The sequence below is a fragment of the Polypterus senegalus genome, chromosome 6, assembly GCF_016835505.1.
Source record: "Polypterus senegalus isolate Bchr_013 chromosome 6, ASM1683550v1, whole genome shotgun sequence".
Taxonomy (NCBI): domain Eukaryota; kingdom Metazoa; phylum Chordata; class Cladistia; order Polypteriformes; family Polypteridae; genus Polypterus; species Polypterus senegalus.
The window spans coordinates 149,263,961-149,282,132 of record NC_053159.1 but is presented as its reverse complement, the minus strand read 5'-3'; the positions used below and the strand labels follow the sequence as shown (position 1 = coordinate 149,282,132).

At 37.7% G+C, this 18,172-nt stretch overlaps 1 protein-coding gene across 1 annotated transcript in view; it reads right to left on the bottom strand.

Annotated features, from left to right (window-relative positions):
- Positions 1 to 6,465: 6,465 nt before the first annotated feature.
- Positions 6,466 to 18,172, bottom strand: part of si:ch211-246m6.5 (von Willebrand factor D and EGF domain-containing protein) — a 387,263-nt gene continuing 375,556 nt past the window's right edge. The window contains exons 31-32 of the mRNA XM_039757371.1: positions 14,075 to 14,172; positions 6,466 to 8,921 (exon numbers count right to left, since the gene is read on the bottom strand). Coding sequence (XP_039613305.1) covers positions 8,901 to 8,921; positions 14,075 to 14,172 — 119 coding nt within the window. The 3' untranslated portion in view covers positions 6,466 to 8,900. The remainder of the gene's footprint in view (positions 8,922 to 14,074; positions 14,173 to 18,172) is intronic.

Below are 18,172 nucleotides of genomic sequence, written 5' to 3'. Positions count from 1 at the left end.
GACTCCCTGTGAAGGGCCATCCACTTCAGCGGTGCATGATCCGTCACCAGAGTGAACATGCGACCCAAGAGGTAGTACCGCAGCTGAGTCACCGCCCATTTGATCGCCAGAGCCTCTTTCTCCACCGCCGCGTACCTGGTCTCCCTGTCCAACAGTTTCCGCTCAGGTACATAACGGGTGTTCAACACCGCCGACGCTTTGCCTCAACACGCCTCCCAAGCCTGTGTCCGAAGCGTCCGCCTGGAGGACAAAAGGGAGAGAGAAGTTAGGGGAGATTAAGATAGGTGCTGAAGTCAGAGCCCTTTTAAGTCACTGAATGCAGCCCCGCTTTATCAGACCATACCACCGTATTAGGAGCTCTTTTCTTTGTCAAATCGGTCAAGGCGCCGCTCTCGGAGAAGCGGGCACAAACCGGGCGGTAGTACCCGCCAAACCGAAAGGATTGGACTTGCCGCTTGGTTTGCGGACGGGGCCAGGCCAGTATGGCTTGCAACTTGGAACACTGTGGTCTCACAGTACCCCGCCCACTAGGTAGCCCAAATATTTGGCTTCTCAACCCAAGAAACATTTCTTGGGGTTGATCGAGCCCGCCTCCCTAATGTCCGTAATACTGCTGTGACCTGCTGTATGTGTTCCTTCCAGGTGCTGGAATAGATGACACGCCATCCAGATAGGCAGCACAGAACGAGTTATGGGGCCGGAGCACTTTGTCCACCAGACGCTGAAAAGTCGCAGGCCGTGTAACACGAATGGAAGTGACACGATACTGCCAGTGTCCGCTAGGAGTGCTAAATGCGGTCTTTTCCTTCGCGGACTCTGTTAAAGGAACCTGCCAGTACCCTTTTGTCATGTCAAGTGTAGTCAAGAATTTGGCTGGTCCCAGTCTCGAGGAGGTCATCCACGCGAGGCATGGGATAAGCATCAAATCGGAAACTTGGTTGAGCCGACGGAAGTCATTGCAAAACCTCCAACTGCCGTCAGGCTTAGCAATCAAGACGATGGGACTGGACCAGGGACTACTACTTTCCTCGATTACTCCTAGTGCCAGCATTCGCTTGATTTCCAGTTCCACTTCTACTCTTTGCCTCCGGAGTCTGTAGGGTCGCCACGGACGATCACCCCGGTCAGTCAATATGTCGCGCAATCAGAGAGGTCCGACCTGGCTGTTCACTTACCACCTCTGGGACGGAGCGGATAGCTGCTTCGAGCTCCTGTTTCTGTCTGGGAGATAGCTGCTCACCAAATTAAGGGAACTTACTTCAGCAAGAGAGAGCAGGGCTGTCCGGAGGAGGGATCGATCCCTCTCCTTCCACGGTTTCAGCAGGTTTACATGATATACTCGCTCAGCTGGTCGCGATTGGGCTGTTTCACCAAATAGTCACCAATCCCTTCCTCTCCTTAATTTCGTAGGGGCCTAGCCAATGTGCGAGCAGTTTAGAGTGAGAGTAGGTACCAATACCATGACGCGATCCCCCGGTTGGAACTCCCGGAGAGTCGTGCCACGGTCATAAAGGCGGGCCTGTGCTGATTGTGCCTCCTCTATATGACTTTTTAGAATCGGTCTAATTGCATCAAATCTATCGCGCAATTGGGCGATATATTCCAAAATATTAGTGGAGTGCTGTGCCTCCCCTTCCCAACCCTCTTTTAAAATATCTAATAATCCCGGGTTGTCTTCCGTACAATAATTCAAACGGAGAGAAACCCGTAGAGGCTTTGAGGAACTTCCCGGTAGGCAAAGAGGAAAAGGGGAGGAGTTGGTCCCAATTCCTCCCATCCTTGCTGACTACCTTACGTAGCATTTGCTTGAGAGTTTGGTTAAATCTCTCCACTAGCCCATCGGTTTGAGGATGATACACCGAGGTTTTTAAATGCTTTATTTTCAGTAACTTGGCAGTCTCCTTGAACGTTTCCGAGGTAAAGGGCGTTCCTTGGTCCGTCAGGACTTCTCTAGGAATGCCCACTCGCGCAAAGACTCCTACTAGTTCCCGTGCAATATTTTTTGTGGTAGCTGAGCGCAATGGAACGGCTTCTGGGAATCGGGTTGCATAATCCACGAGGACGAGTATATATTTATATCCTCGGGCTGAGGGTTCTAGGGGTCCTACTATGTCGACCCCGATCCTGTCAAAGGGAACGTCAATGAGGGGAAGGGGGACCAGAGGAGCACGGTCCCTCCTAGGAATTTGCCGCAGTTGACACTCCGGACAGGAGACGCAAAAGCGTCCCCTACGGTCCGCCTTATTCCCCGACAGGTCGCAGGCCAGGCGGTCCGGCGACTTCGGAACAAGCTCTGGGTTGCGTGGAGGGGACTGCTTCAGTGGGACATAACTCCCGGGTAGTCCACAAAGCCGCTGTTCTGCCCTCCCAGGTTTCACAGCCGGCCTTGGTGTTTTTAAGAGCTGTAGTAGCTCGTCCGTTGAATGAAATTCACCCCAGGCTGGCTGGGTAAAGTCCTGGGGTAGGTGTTGTACCAGCAAAAAACAGGCCACTTGCTGTACTATTTGTAAGGGGCTTAATTCAAATGGCCGTAGCCACTGCCCCACCTGTTGCCAGAGAGCCATAGCCTGCTCTGACAACCCTTTACTTGGGTTAAACTCCCAGTTTAATATTTCTTTTACCTGCTGGCCTGGGGATAACCCATCATTAACAGGGACCTTGGTCCCGATGGGCGGCTCGGCTTTCCTGCCCAGGAGAGCATACTGAGCTACTCGTGTGTTCCCCAGAGGCCAGCCCACGCCTGTGGGTCCCCTCTACTTTCTCCACAAGATGGGTTGTTATCCCCGGGTTATGCTCGTGGAGCAGAGCCTGCACCGTGTCCTTCCTGACCCCCCGGCGCACTCCCTGCCCCGAAACTCGGCCCCGGTACTCACCCACCTGGTTCCTTATAAGGTCGTGTCCCGGGTTCTTCAGGGACACCATCCTGTCGGCTACGCCACTGTAATAAATAGAGACTTGAGGCGTAAAAAGGTTTGGGGCAGCCACCCGTTTAATTCGGTTTCCTGGCTGCAAACGTACTTGAGTCATCATAGACAAGTTTACACAACAGAGTCCAAAACAGAACTGCCTGCCAGAGCAAAGGCAGTGGGCTTTATAGTACAGAGGGCGGAAGTGATGTCGTCCTCTGGGCCGGAACAGGAAGTGACCTTATCCTTGGGGCCGGAACCGGAAGTGATGTGTCCTTCCTGGAAATGGCTGCTCCTGGTGGGATTTCCCGGGTAAGACCTGCAGAGAACTCAGAAAGAGCGTCAGCGTACCCCGCTCCCCCCTGGGCAGATGTATAATCAGTATTTTCTAAGCCCTTTAGCTGCCCCCAATGCACACGTGTGTGACAATATATATATATTTTTTTTTTCATATAAAATTTTTTCTTGTTGAAAAAAATGCAATGTTTTTGACCTGTTTTTCTGTGTGCTGCTATTTGTGGGCTGTTTTACTTTTCTTTGTTGTATATCGTATTGAAATGTATTACTGAATAGAAATGTGTTAATACACCTGAGATTTTGGTCATTTACACTTTTTAATATATTGTAGATTTCTTTAAATTGGTATTCCCACTCTAGTCTGGGCATAGATAAATCCACAAGTGAAAAAGTCTGAGAAAAACAAGAACACTCACTGTTAGACTAATTATAAAAGTTAATTTATTAAAGAAAAAAGAGAAACAACAAAAATAGAATTCAAAAATATGAAATAAAAAAGGTTGATTGTAAAATATAAACAAAACCCAAATTGCAAGAATCAAGGTATAATACAAGATATAAAAAAGGTCAAAATGCAAAACACCTTTGCTGTAATTAAATTAGTAATTATTTTAACAATTTGCAAAATAGGATAATGATGAAATACATGGGAAAATTAATAAAAAAACAAAGAAATATACAGTTGATTATTTTTTAAAAAAACTTACATTTCAGACCAAACAAAAACATCTTTCCTGAAGAAGGGGCCTGAGTTGCCCCGAAAGCTTGCATATTGTAATCTTTTTAGTTAGCAAATAAAAGGTGTCATTTTGCTTGGCTTTTCTCTACAGAAAAAAACAAAGAAAGCACAACACAATGAAGCAAAACATTAAAAGCTCATGGTGAAAGTCTCAAGAAGCTGCAATAAATTAAAAACAATATTTTAAGAGAAGGAAATGCTGTTTTCGTTATAAAGGTTAAGCTAATTTCAAAATTAGGTTTTGTAAAGTAAATCATTGTGGCATTTAGATACTAAAAAGCAATGAGAAAATAAAGTGGAAGTTGCAAAGTTCACCTATTAGTTTTCTAAATTTGCTAAAAACTTCAAAAGCACATTGAGCGAAGTGTAGTTTAACTTGAAATGCTGAGTGATTCATTTAGTTAAACATGAATCTTTGTTTTATTATGCAACATATAAGCAAACATAAGCTGGGAAACAAGCTAATGAAATATGGGTCTTCAGATGATCTGAGCTTTACTGTCACTGTAGCTGGTAAATAAAGTGCATGGTGCACAACCCTGGCAAACCTCAATATTAAGCTTTAAAGAAAATTAAACGGCAGACCTACATTGAGATGACAAGAGTTTTCTTGATCTACCTGACCCTGTGAAGCCAACTTGAACATCTACCTATCTTAACTAGAACCCCTACAATCACTATGAAAAATTACTAGAAGGAAAAAAAATACAACAATTGGAAGCAAATAAAAGAAATGGTGAGCATCACAAAACTAGCAGCGGCTGCACCTGACTGTTAAATACGTGCTGAGTTTTGTTAAGAACAAGGCCCTGACCAGATTGTACATTAAGATCTGAAAGTGCCAGCCTACTAAAGATTTTACCGATTAATAAAATAACAGCGGGAGGTTGAACCTGTAGCTACAGGGCCTTGAAGCTGTGGAATGATCTGCTTGCTTATAAAAGAGATGTCGCTTCAGTCTTCGTCTTTAAATCCAGGCTGAGGACTCAGTACTTTAGTTACACAAACCCTGACAAGAGCTGCTGATTAGCTGTGTGTATTGCAGTTTTATTTGTTAGTCATTTGTACAAAATATAACCATTCAAATATTATGAACTATTACTAACCCTTCACCTCTGTTCTCTTTCTCGTCTCAATAACCTTATGTTGTACTTTGGGCCACTGTTCTACTACCAAATTGTTTTCCTGCCCAAAGGAAAAGCCACCAGAGAATAAGAGGATCCCTGGTATCAATCGCTAGAAAGATTTTATTCTCAGATTAGATGGCCCAGTATTGACTCTGATGTAGAATGCCCTGGAGAGGGTAGTCAGCCATTTTCTCAAGGGGTGAAGCTGGCTGAAGTTTTTGTTTTCCTCTCCTCCGATCTCAAATACCCATATTTAAAAAATTAATGAATGGACAGATATTACTAAGCTCCATTTATGTTAATCTGTTTCAAACTACTTTGTGTGTGAACTTGTTACATCATTCCGCACCAGCACTTTGTGAAGAGCACAATACAAAAATAAACAAAATTGAAATAACCTGTTGTTAATGAATTTGCTTGAAGTGGACCATACTCACCAGTACTGTTGTTTCTTCTACCAAGAGAATTTTACCCTTTGGCATTATTTTAAATCTGTTCAAGCTCTGTGTACCCATCATATTCACCTTCTATCCTCTATTAGAGCAGCCAATGAGAGCCTCACTATTTTCTTCTTTTTCTTTCGGCTGCTCCCGTTAATTAACATCATGCCATTATGTAGATCTAACAGAAGCTTCTTTGAAAAATTGAAATCTTTATATTTAGAAATATAAAAAAGATTAAAGAATTATCTGAGAAAAATGTATTTAAGGCAGGAATACTACTGTGTATACAAGTACAAATTTACAACAAATTAAGGAAGTATGTGCACAGGTGATGACTCAAAATGCTCGCATGCACAATAGTTGTTAGTACTCAACCTGAAGTCTGAGGATGACTGGCCCACACGAGACACAAGGTCTCCCCTCTCAGTCCCAGCCAGACATAAAACCACAATTCTCTTGGGCTGCCTTTTAGTTGAAGGAGAGGAGCCAGACAAAGAATTTACCAAAAAATGACGTTCATGATAATTCATACAAACTCTAAGAGAGTCTCATTCAGAACAATGAAATTGGGACCTACTCCTGGAATCGGAGCTGGCAGTAATGTTCACAAGCAAGGAACTGATGGCTGGGCGACCCATGTATTCTGACTGAGTTACATTTAATAGAAGACTATGGGTGAAATCCACACATAACAGACTTTGTAATGGAAACTAGTCAAAAGTAATGTTTCATATTGTTCATATTCTTTCAGGTCAAGTTGACATATGTAAAATAGAGTGGCCACTAACTGGCAGCTGCAATGATTCAGTTCCAGACCAGCCATGAGCAAGCTAAAAGCACTCATTTATTATACAGGAAATATGACAATGATGTCTTATAAAATCTTCACTTACAAGTTCAAAATATATCAAATATACATTTGTAGGATTTATATTCAAATAAAAGCATGAAAATATTAAGAAAAGAAACTTTATTTGAATAATAAAACCGATTTTCCATTAAAACACTTCTAATATTTACATTTTTCAACTGCAACACACGACATTGTTACAATATGTTCTCATTCGTACAATAACTTAAGATATACATACATCATACAGTTAAACAAATAGACAACATAACCATAAATAAATGCTTACAATAAAAGTCTGCCCTTACGATAATATAAGTTGGTTATGACTGACAAGCCAGAATAAATCCACTGGCCTACAAATTGTAGTGAACCTTGAGACAAACAAAGATCCAACCATCCATCCAACTTGTAAATCCACATAATTCAATTTTATGGCTGTAGGATGCCAGAGGGAAAAATAAAACAAATCTCAAAGAGTCTAAGACCAGGCCAATATTTGAACTCTGTTATCTGGAGCTGTGAAGCAGGAGAACTAACCACTTCATCATTGTGCCGGTCACCCTAAAAAATGCAATGTGTTCTTTTTTTTTAATGTTTTGTCTATATGGTCATTAGTTTGCTAACATACTTTTAGATATTTCAAAGAAATTAAAGAAAAAAGCTCATTAAATCTTTACATAAAATTACAGATTGGTAATATAAACAAGACACTTATTTTGGCAAGTAACATCTTATATTCACAAACCATTTTAAATATATAGAATACTTTAATGTAATATTGTGGTGTTATTCAGCTAGAATTGATATTCATACCAACAATTACATAGTCACTTATCATTCAACATTAAAGATTCATTTTTCTTTAACATGTTTTTATGTATTATATATAAATTTTATTATCCACTTTACTAAGTGGGACATTTTATTAATGGATTACAGAGCTAAAAAGTAAGCTTCCACTGATGTCAAAAAACTATAAAAGTTACTTTTGCGCCTGTAACCCTGGGAACAAATTTACATTAAAATTATGTCTGAGAATATTTACAGTCTGAATTATTTGTTTATTTTTTTATCAGACATACTTAGTGGAATAACTCACAGTGAATCAATGAGCTAACCCTCAACAGTATAAATTTGGCAAAAATCTCTGGACCCAGGGTATCCCTTCAAGTCATGACAGATTTAGGTCATCAAAGTTTGCTTCATCATTCACTCCACTTTAATCAATGACAGGTTGTCCAGACTATGAAGATCAGTATTTAATACTGTATTCATATAGTGAGAAAATTTGCTAATGTGCATTCTATAGCCAATTGTAAACTTCAGGACTAATAATGGCTAAATTTTGAGAAACTGTCTACAAGATTTAATATGACTAAGATTATCAGCTCAATTATAAAATTTTTGCACTCTCCTGTTAACAGAACATCCGTTGTTTTTTTTTTTTTTGCATGCCTTTTTATACAATGTGATTTTAAGAAATTCATCATTTTCTTTCCTTCTTTAGGTTTAAAAAAATAATGATGCTATTTATGATGAAGAATTTCAATGAAAGAAAATCTGTTTAATTTTATCATAACCAATTATTGTACAGTTGATGTGCTTTGTGTTCTTCTGGGACTGTGAATTTTTTTTCCTTATAAAATGTCACTGGCAATTAGATGCTCATTTAGAAATAATTTGTACTATCCTTCAAAAATTTAAATTCAGAAAACACTTATTATTATTACTATTATTCATTTCATTACCATTATATTATTTAATGAGTGTAAGCATTAAAAAGTAGTCAATTTAAAATAGAATTATATTTTTTCAATTTGTATTTTAAAAATGTGTGTGCATTTCATCCATAAAGACATTAGAAGACTTATATATATCTTATGGATAAAGCCTGAAAATTGGATAAACGTTGGATTAACCAGGTAAAGCTTGCATTATCTAAAACACCTGGGCAAAGCTGGAGTAAAATCTGACTTTCCAGCATTACCTGGGGAATAATGGTTTACCCAACCCCGACTGGTTAATGATGAATTTCAAATAACTTAACCCGTGCGTAGGTTACATTTTATCTGGGCAAAGCTCTCCTGTGGCTCTACTGTATGTGTGTGTGTGTGTATATATATATGTATGTATGTATGTATGTATATATGTATGTATTTAATATACAGTATATGTAATGTAATACATATGTATGTAATATATGTATATGTAGAGAGCAAGAATTGAGTTCAAAGTATGATAAGCAGCTTTTGGGCCAGCTCATGGCTGAATCCAAGTAAAAATGCACTTTTTAAATTGAATATGTGTCATTAAAAGTTCTGCAGTGCTAGGTATAATTGGCAGCATTCATGTTTCATTGATTTTTTGTTTTTGTTTTACAGCTGTGACTCTGACAGGGACGGCAAAAAGCTGTCTGGTTGGAAACTTTATTTCACTTATGCATTTAATTAGTGCTTCAAAACTTTGTAAAGCCAAAAGACTGTAGGTTGGGAATTCAGATCATTGTCTCCTGTCGTAGGAAGGAAATACCTCTCTTCAGCCTCTTCTAATTGGAAGCTAAAAAAAAAAAAACAAATCAAATGAATGTAACTTTGTATTATAAATCAGTATGATCAGCTCCCTTCACAATTCAGAGCCAAACTCCTGATTCTGTCCCTGCTTGTCAATATGCTGCATGAGTTTTATTTTAACCATGCACACTGCCCTGAATAACTTAACCAGCTAAATTGACAATAATTTTAATAACATCCATCCATCCATTATCCAACCTGCTATATCCTAACTACAGGGTCACGGGGGTCTGCTGGAGCCAATCCTAGCCAACACAGGGCGCAAGGCAGGAAACAAACCCTGGGCAGGGTGCCAGCCCACCGCAGAGTTTTAATAACATCACATTAAAATATGATCTTGTTATAATTTGTTGATGTGAATATAGCTGTCTTAACTAGAAACAGACATACTTGTGAAATCGTCTCTATCGTTATTAAGTGAAGATGGTCTCCATTTCTTCATGTATGGCTGTTAAACATGAACTGGAAGATTAAACATTTAACATTAATACTAGTTTAGTAACTAAGCAGTCATGTGAAGATGCATATACTTGATAAATATAACAATCAAATATGGTAACAAGATATTACTTTTCTTGCTTTAGCTACTAATACAAACCTTTTATTTGCAGTTAGAGACTATAAAGAGTTAATTATGCAGATATAATGCAGATTAACATCATGTAGAAATTTATTGAAGCAAACTTTAAGAGTTAAATCCTTTAAGTTACTGTTAATGTTAAATTTACCTTAGTTTGCTTAGTTTTGAATTTGAATATAATGTGGCATTATAACATAGTCAATGTAAGTTTCAGTGTAACCCCCTATATGTTAAAGAGCACGGAATGCTCATAATGTTAGCTCTGTGTGCATAGGTGGGTAGTAATGAGTTACATTTACTCCGTTACATTTGCTTGAGTTTACTTGAGTAAAAAAAAAATTGTACTTCTAAGAGTAATTTAAATGCACCATACCTTTTACTTTTACTTGAGTACATTTGTGAAGAAGAAACGCTACTGTTACTCCACTACATTGGGCAACACTCGAATCGTTACTTTTTTTCCATTAGAAAAGCTATATTTTTGCCAAAGAGAAGCCGCCAGTGGATCTACTGCATGACTGTTTCACCAATCAGACGTAGCACCAATAATCACAAGACTCCATTTCACCAGTCAGACGTAGCAACAACAATCACATGGCTCCGTTTCACAAATCAGACGTAGCCATGCAATCACATGACCACACACACAAACTGTGGCGGCATAAACTCCTCACAGACAGCAGACAGGGAAAGAAAGAATACATGAAAAATGAGAGGCAACTCCTGCTGAAGCTTAACCATCACTTAACTGAGTGAAGAACAAGCATGTTTTAACCAAACATGCACAGACACAGACAGTCAGCGTAAAGTGAGACTTCTTGTACATGCACAAGCTGCCTTGTTGTAATGTTATTTTCTATCAGCAGTGCCATTTGGAGGGCAAGTGAATATGCAGCATTATAATGTAAGTGTACAGTAACTCTTGTCACTGTAATTAGTTTGCACTGTTCAAACATACATGTTTACTACTGTAGGTATTGGCTTCAGAAGCTTTGTTGTGAAAAACTGAGATTTGGAGCTTTGTGTTATTTGTGCATCTTTATTTTGTAAACATGTTATTTATATGTACTCATGTTTTATTTTATTATTTTGAAAGAGCAGAATTTGCACATTATTTTATATTTTTGTCTGTCTTTTTTTCTAAAATAAAACATTTCTAAAAAATAAATCATTTATTTTGATCAAACAGTTACTCAGTACTTGCGTAGTCTTTTCACCAAATACTTTTTTACTCTTACTTGAGTAATTTTTTGGATGACTACTTTTTACTTCTACTTGAGTAATATTATTTTGAAGAAATGCTACTCTTACTTGAGTACAATTTTTGGCTACTCTACCCACCTCTGTCTGTGTGACAGGAGAATAGCCCTAGATTGAATTTAGACAGCTATAAAGAAATGAACCGTTAGACAAATCAGCATTAAGGGCATGTAGTTTTCTGACTGTTAAGTTTGCTATGTACATAGGCATGTAAATGTGGTGAAGAAACCTTAAGTAATGAAACCTACCCTCAAGCAGAACACCATATGTTTGCATTTTTCCCCTTTTTTCCATTATTTTTTGTGTGAACTTGGTGCTTGGAATTTCACTAAAATCTTTAAAAAGAAAACACTTTGTACTGTGGAGTTTTTTTATAGTCATAGTAATGCTGGGATGCCTGTCTGGTAGCAGAATTTGAACTATCTGGGATAGCTCGACGAATGCAGCTACACTGAAAATGAGAAAGTTTGGATTTGGGCTCAAAAACTGAATGGCTGTACTGACCCTGGTCCTGAAATCTACATACAAAATCCAGGGAACAGCTTCACATGTGCATGCATGTAGATATTGTACCTACATCTGTCTGCCAAAAACCTCAAAATATAAAAATAAAAACTTCTGCTATTATGAGGCAGTCTTGTAAGAATGAAAAGGTAACTAGAAATAATTATTTTATCACAGATTCTTGGAACTATTTTTTTAGGTGACAATGCATTTCCTGTTCACTTGCCTGCTCACAGTCTTCTCCATCATTGGTGGAGTTAAGACAACATCCACTACATGGCTCTTAATAACAGACAGATGCATTTTCAAATCATATGATTATTTGCTTAAATTTTGTCTATTACATTCTGCATTGGTATTGTACATATTCTACAAATTAAGATCAAACTGAATGATAGCATAGTGAAAAGAACACATAAGAGTTTAATTGTACTTTGTACAGATAACAATAAAGCTGTAGTGAACTAGATATTATATAGACGCTTTTTAAATAAATAAATACTGGGATGACTGTAATGCACGAAAATGAAAAATAAGGAAAACCTCTCAACTTGGCACTCAGAGCCACAGTGAGACATTGTGCAGACATATTGCTGTTAGTTGCGGTTGGTTTCTTGACATACTTCTGCTGAACAATTTGTTGGCTTAAAGTCCTCAGTGTTAGTGTGCCAGAGAGAGGATGTACAACATTGTTCATAATGGCCTCAGTTTTCTTTTAATTCTTTCCTTTGTTACTGCTTCCAGGGGTTTGTCATATTACTAAGTTTGCCCTTTTAATTAGCTTGTTGATTCGGTGGGCCTCTCTTGAAGTGATGATACCAGCTTAGATCACCATTGTGTAGAAAATCACACTGACCATCATAGAGTTGTAGAGGATGTTAAGGATGTCACTTCCCACGTTAATGGAATGCAGTCTCATAAGGAAAAGCACCTGCTCTGCCCTTCCTTATACAGGTACAGTATATTTCCTTTGAGTTATGAGACTAGTCCAACCTGTCATTAATATGGACCCAAAATACCTATAGGAGTGGACCACTGGAGAAATCAAAAAACATAATCCTCATAGTACTGCTAGCTTTATCCAGGTGAGAAAAAGTCTTGTGGAGCTGATAGATAATAGCATCCTCCACTCCAATCTTTGTCTGATAGGCAAACGACAACAAGAGGACTCATATAGTTCAGGACAATAACACTGCATCGTATCTGTTTACTGTATAATCAAACACTAAGATCTGTGTGCCTAGTCCCTAAGAGCAATCTTATTGGTCAGTTTGGCTTTGGTGACGGTGTACGCTGAGAGAGTCATCTTCAATGACAAAAAGTTTAAAACCGGATAGGAGGCAAAAAATTGTAATGGTGTCTGAGAAGTAGGCTTTACAGGAACACGATCAAGAAAGGGAGTGCCGAAGAGACTGAATACAGGAGTGGAGAAATACAGAGGAAAGGTGCTGAAAGAACATGCAGGGCAAGAGATAACAAATATTTTTAAATTATTCTATTATCGGTTTTCGACAGTGACGGTGGCTAGTTTTAAACAAAAGCCTTGAATTTTTGAAAGAGTCAAGCCATTTGCACATCTCAATTCCTGCACATAAAAAAAAATACTCAGAAAATGAAAAAGGCAAACTGAAGCACCACAAAGCAATTGACGATTTTTTGAATGCACTATGAGCCACTTTTGCTGAGGAAAACTGCGTTTGAGTGAGTAAACTCACTGACTCATACCGATCAATCCATGGCAGGGGGTGCGTGCAGACACAGCACTCGTGAGAGCACTTCAGATGCATCTCCTAGCTGCTTGAGTCCATCGGTCCTGATGCATAGTGTGGCAGTGAGGCATTACGGCAAAAAGTGGCACACAGATTACCTCTGACCCCACGTAAACAGAGTGAGGCAACGCCAGTCAAGCTGCATGAACTGATAGAAGGATGAAGCTGCAGGGAGTGTGTGTTGCCGCCAAACATCTGTGTGGCATGATGGAAAAGGCCACTGAAGAAAGCAGAAAGTCGATTTTAGGGCCACCATACCACATCACCCAGATAAATTACAATGTTCTCTCTCACTGAAGCACACACATGCATTATTACTCCAGTTGCAGCAGAGAATATCTTTGTGAGGCAAATCCATGGCAGAGTACAATGTACAATTGGTCCCCTTTAAAATAGCTGAATGTCAGAACAATGTTTTACTGGGTGCTTTTTTTTTCCTTCTTAAAACAACATGGATACACTGTTTTATAATATGCATGTAAGCCATTTTTTCCTTGAAAAATGTGGATGGCAAGTTCTGTGGCTTTTGTTAATAACATGACTCTGGTACGCTTCACCTCCATTACAAAAGGCAAAAGCAGGCTAGTTATTATTTTTTAATTTAAAACAATATGCTTCACTTTAGAATGCAATTTCATGCTCCAAATTGAATGTATACCATAATTGTGAAGAAATAATTTTGAACTGAAAAAAATACCCTTTTATCTTGTAAGAGGTTGACTGATGAGCTCAAAGGTTTATATAATTATCATCATTTTTACTGTTCATAATCTGGTAAAGTAACAAACCAGTAGTAGAAAGTTTCACCTTCCTATTTAGTTTAACAAGAACAAAGAGTAATTCGACCAAAGAAGAATTGGGAGTACACAGACAGTCTGAGAACAGGAGTCAAAAACTGCAAGCTTTGGGTAAAAATAGAGTGAAGTATAGCTTTTAAAATTCCTCATTACAACAAAATATTTAAGAATAAGAACAAAAGAACAAAGTTCTTATCTTTATTTATTTTTTTGATTCTTTAGATCTTACCTTTCTTGCACAAGCTACACCAGTGTATCCTTTTCTGCAGGCACAAACGTTGGGCCTTATGCACCTGCTTCCATACAAACACTTTTGTTGACATGTAGCTAAGGAAAGGTTTGAAAAGAAAATGTATCATTTGTTCTTTCAGTAGCTGTACAGCACTAGTTGATACAGGTCATAAGCATACATAAATCAGAAAGCACTAGAGTGTTGTAATAGTTACAATAAAAAATAAATATACAGGATATTATGTGTTTTATCTAAGAAGCAGCAAATTAAATAATAAAGAATGTTTTCAAAAGTGCATGAACTTAGAAAAGATAAAAGAGAATCTTGTTTTTGATTGTTGTTCCTTAATCCCACATTACACACACAATTACAATTTAAATGTTCCCGTTTATTCTAGAAATAATGTAAAGTGCACTTGCATATAGTAAATTGAATTGAATAACCAGAGAACCCTTCTAAACAACAAAGAATTTCATTATTTCTTTGTTTGGCTAATTTGTTTATTACATTTTAGGTTTACAAACACATCAGATGGGTTAATGAGCTTCTCATGTGTTTTCTCTAAAATAAGGCAGTACACACTATATGCTTTCTTTCTTACTTGCTTTAAAAAAATACAGCATCCACCAAATTATCCTATTGCCCTATAAATTTATATTATATTTCACTTTGCAAAAATATAATGTAATTATTTTTACTAATTATTGTTTAGCGATGATTACAGAAAAAAACAATTAAGGGTTATAATTAAAAAAAAAATTCACTTATAACAAAGGCAAAAACAATATTCCACAAGTGGCAGTGATTACGTATTATTAAAGAACATGGCTAGAATGAAAACCTTCAGCCACTGCAGGCCTCCAAGGTAGATAAATAGTTAGTTTGATAGGCAGAGCTTTATTTGTCCCTTTACAGGAGCTTAGTTAATAAATGAATAAATAAATAAATAAATAAATAAATACATGCACACCAGAAAGACTAAGAAGAAACAAATCTAATAAGAAAGTAGTTCTGACTTGGCTGTCATAGTCCCAGTGAGACATTATGCTCCTGTATGCTATAAAGGAGCCCCAGTTACGTTTCTTGACACACTCCTGTTTAATAATTCATTGGCTGAAAGTCCTCAGCGTTGTTGTGTCAGAGACAATAGCATTGTTTATAATTGCACTGGGGTATAATGGCACTGGGGGAGAACCTGAAAAACCCAAATTTTAAAATGGTGTGGTACCATCATTTTTGGGATTTTTCAATACTAGAAATAAATGTCAGCTTCCTTCTCAATTCCACACTAGCCCTCCTCCCCTCAACACACGCTATTTTAGTTGTGGAAAAGCTTTCATATTGTAGACTTGACAAAATGAAACTATGCACTTCGACGTGATCAGAACTTCATGGGGGACCCACCTCACTGTGGATCCAACCTCCTTAATGCTTTGATGCGATTGAGACTTCAGGCTCTCTAGAGGGAAGTGTTGCTCAAGTTCTTTTAGTATTTTTTTGTAATGTCAGATGGAGGCTGTTTTAATCAGATCATTATGCTAGTGAACTCTAACTATACCGTCACAATCATTTGTTTCTTTGTTTTACTTTTAAAGATTAGAATTTCATATATAAATAATTATAGAATATAAAAAAAACAGTAACAGCGCACTGCACGATAATGCGCAGTGAATACACATTCATAATTTTCATCCTCTTTCTCTGTCTCTGTTTAGAATTCATTTGCTCAGAGGTTGATGAACTTGCTGCTTCCTGAGCAGCTCTTCTTTTCTCCACCCTAGCGGCCCGCTTCTTCTCTTCTTTCATCTGCATCTTTTTGTGTTAAAACTGATTAAGTTAGTGTTTGGGTTGCAATTACTTAGTATATTTTCCTTAATTTTTCACTTAAGCTGGCAGTTATGTTAAATCATTCTTAAGGCAGATTGAAGACGTATGAAGGGTTAGGGGAAGTGACGACGAAGGTGGTAGGAATGAGAACAGCGCCTGTACATATGTGCCGCACGGCCGCCATGCTGGCTGCTGCCAAGAGTTGATTCTACAATAAAATAAAAATAAAAAGAAGAATAACCTTGGAGGTCAATCATCACCCCAAAAGCGGATAGTAGATGTCATGTAGTATATGTGTACCAAATTTCAGGTCAATAGGTCAAATGGTTTGCGAGCTACAGGTGATTTAAAATCCTGGACAGACAAACGAACAGCCACAGTAGCGTATTATATATAAAGACAGTTCTTGCTAAATCTTGTACTGTTTTAACTCTTACATCTCTGGTATGAGAATATTGGCAGTTAGTGGGCATTTGCCCATATACCTGTAACTCCAGTTCTGGAAAGGAAAAGGATCTCAGTTTTACACTTACCACGGTTTGGATGCTCCTGAATCTGTCCCATGAATGTAATATATAATTTAGATTTTCGCTTCATTTCAACCATAATGTATTATGTATATATTAAATAGTAATGTGTTTATGTTATACAGTATTTGTAAATGTTACAACACTGTGATGCAGTGAGTAGTGCTCAGAAGACAACTTTTGAATTCCAGCCCTGTCACTCACTTCATAAACTTTAAATTTTGTTTCTCATATTTGAATAGATAAGTTAGTTTGACCAAAGTCCCAATTTGGTCTGACATGATTAGGTGAGGACATGTGGGTACACTCATGCTTGAACCCACAGAGCCAGTTTCTGTGGTGGTAGTTAAGACAAACATCTTAAATCCACGATGTGATAGGAAAACCGGAGTGCCTGAAGAAAATCAAGAGCAGATATGGAGATGACGCGCAAACTCCACATACAGTTACTGGGTTGGGATTTGAACTAAGGATTCTGGTGCTATGAAGCAGCAGTGTCAATCATGTTACCATTCCATTACTATTCAATGTCGCTTTGTTCCAACATTGTGTTTGTGTTGCAAACTAAGCCATCTTAATATTACATTTTATTCAAAACTTGTACAATCACATTACATGTATCATGAAATTTGGAAATAATTTTGATCCACTGTTTAATTGATTGACATGTCAAGTAGGTAATTTTCAAAAATGTGACAATATTTTATTTCATAATAAACAGATGCCTCTATAGATAGATCTTGTATGCCCATGGAAGACTAAACATGACGTGTTAGCTGAACAAAATTCTGTTTCCATGTGAATGTACACAGACACCAAATTTTGGATCAAGTGGAATTACTAATTTTGACATTTTCTGAAAATGGTTACTACAGTATGAGGAGCTCCTTCTGACATGTCAGTCATAATCAGACATGTGCTCAAAACTTCCCAATTCTGTGCATTTTAGCTAATAAAACCTATAATGGAAAATTTAAAAACCCTTAAAATCTCACATTTGTAAGGTATACTATCCTTCTTTTTTAAATGGTTGTAAAGTAATACTTGTAATAAAGAAGAAAAAATGAGAAGTGTAACAAAATCAATATGCATCCACCCAATGAATAAAAAAATCAAACAAATAAAAACAGAAGATAGGTGTCCAACACTTACTGCTTATATTAGAGTCAGAGAAAAGAGGCTACTTAAAATAAAAGCTTTTTAATGTGTTTGCCTAAATGCAAAGCTGTTGAGGAATGTCAAGTGCTGAACTGCTCTGAGAATATGCAGAGTACAGCTCCCTTCAGCTTTTAAATAATTAATCATATTAATTCAACTACTCCCCTCAGAACTCGGCTGATCCCCAACTAAATGATTATACAGCCAAACCCCAAATGAAAAGTACTTGTTTTCAGCATTTTTTTTTGATGACAGTGGATAACTCAGCTTGCATTAACCATTCTCTACTTTATGGCAGCATAAGGCGCTACGATGAATGTCCATATATATCATTCACACTAGAATATAAAATATACTTCTGCAGTTTGCAATTTATTATTTTACAAATCATTTGTTCTATGTCTTCTAATATTTAACTTCAGATTAGTTTTATTTATTTATTTTTTAATATGTACAAATTTTAAGTTTAAAATTAGTGAGAATGGAGAAGGGAAAAGAAACATGTCAGCCCATATTCTACCTTCTATTAGACAGTAATGCAAGCTGCACTGAAGCCAGAGAAAGACACATTAGTATAACTTAC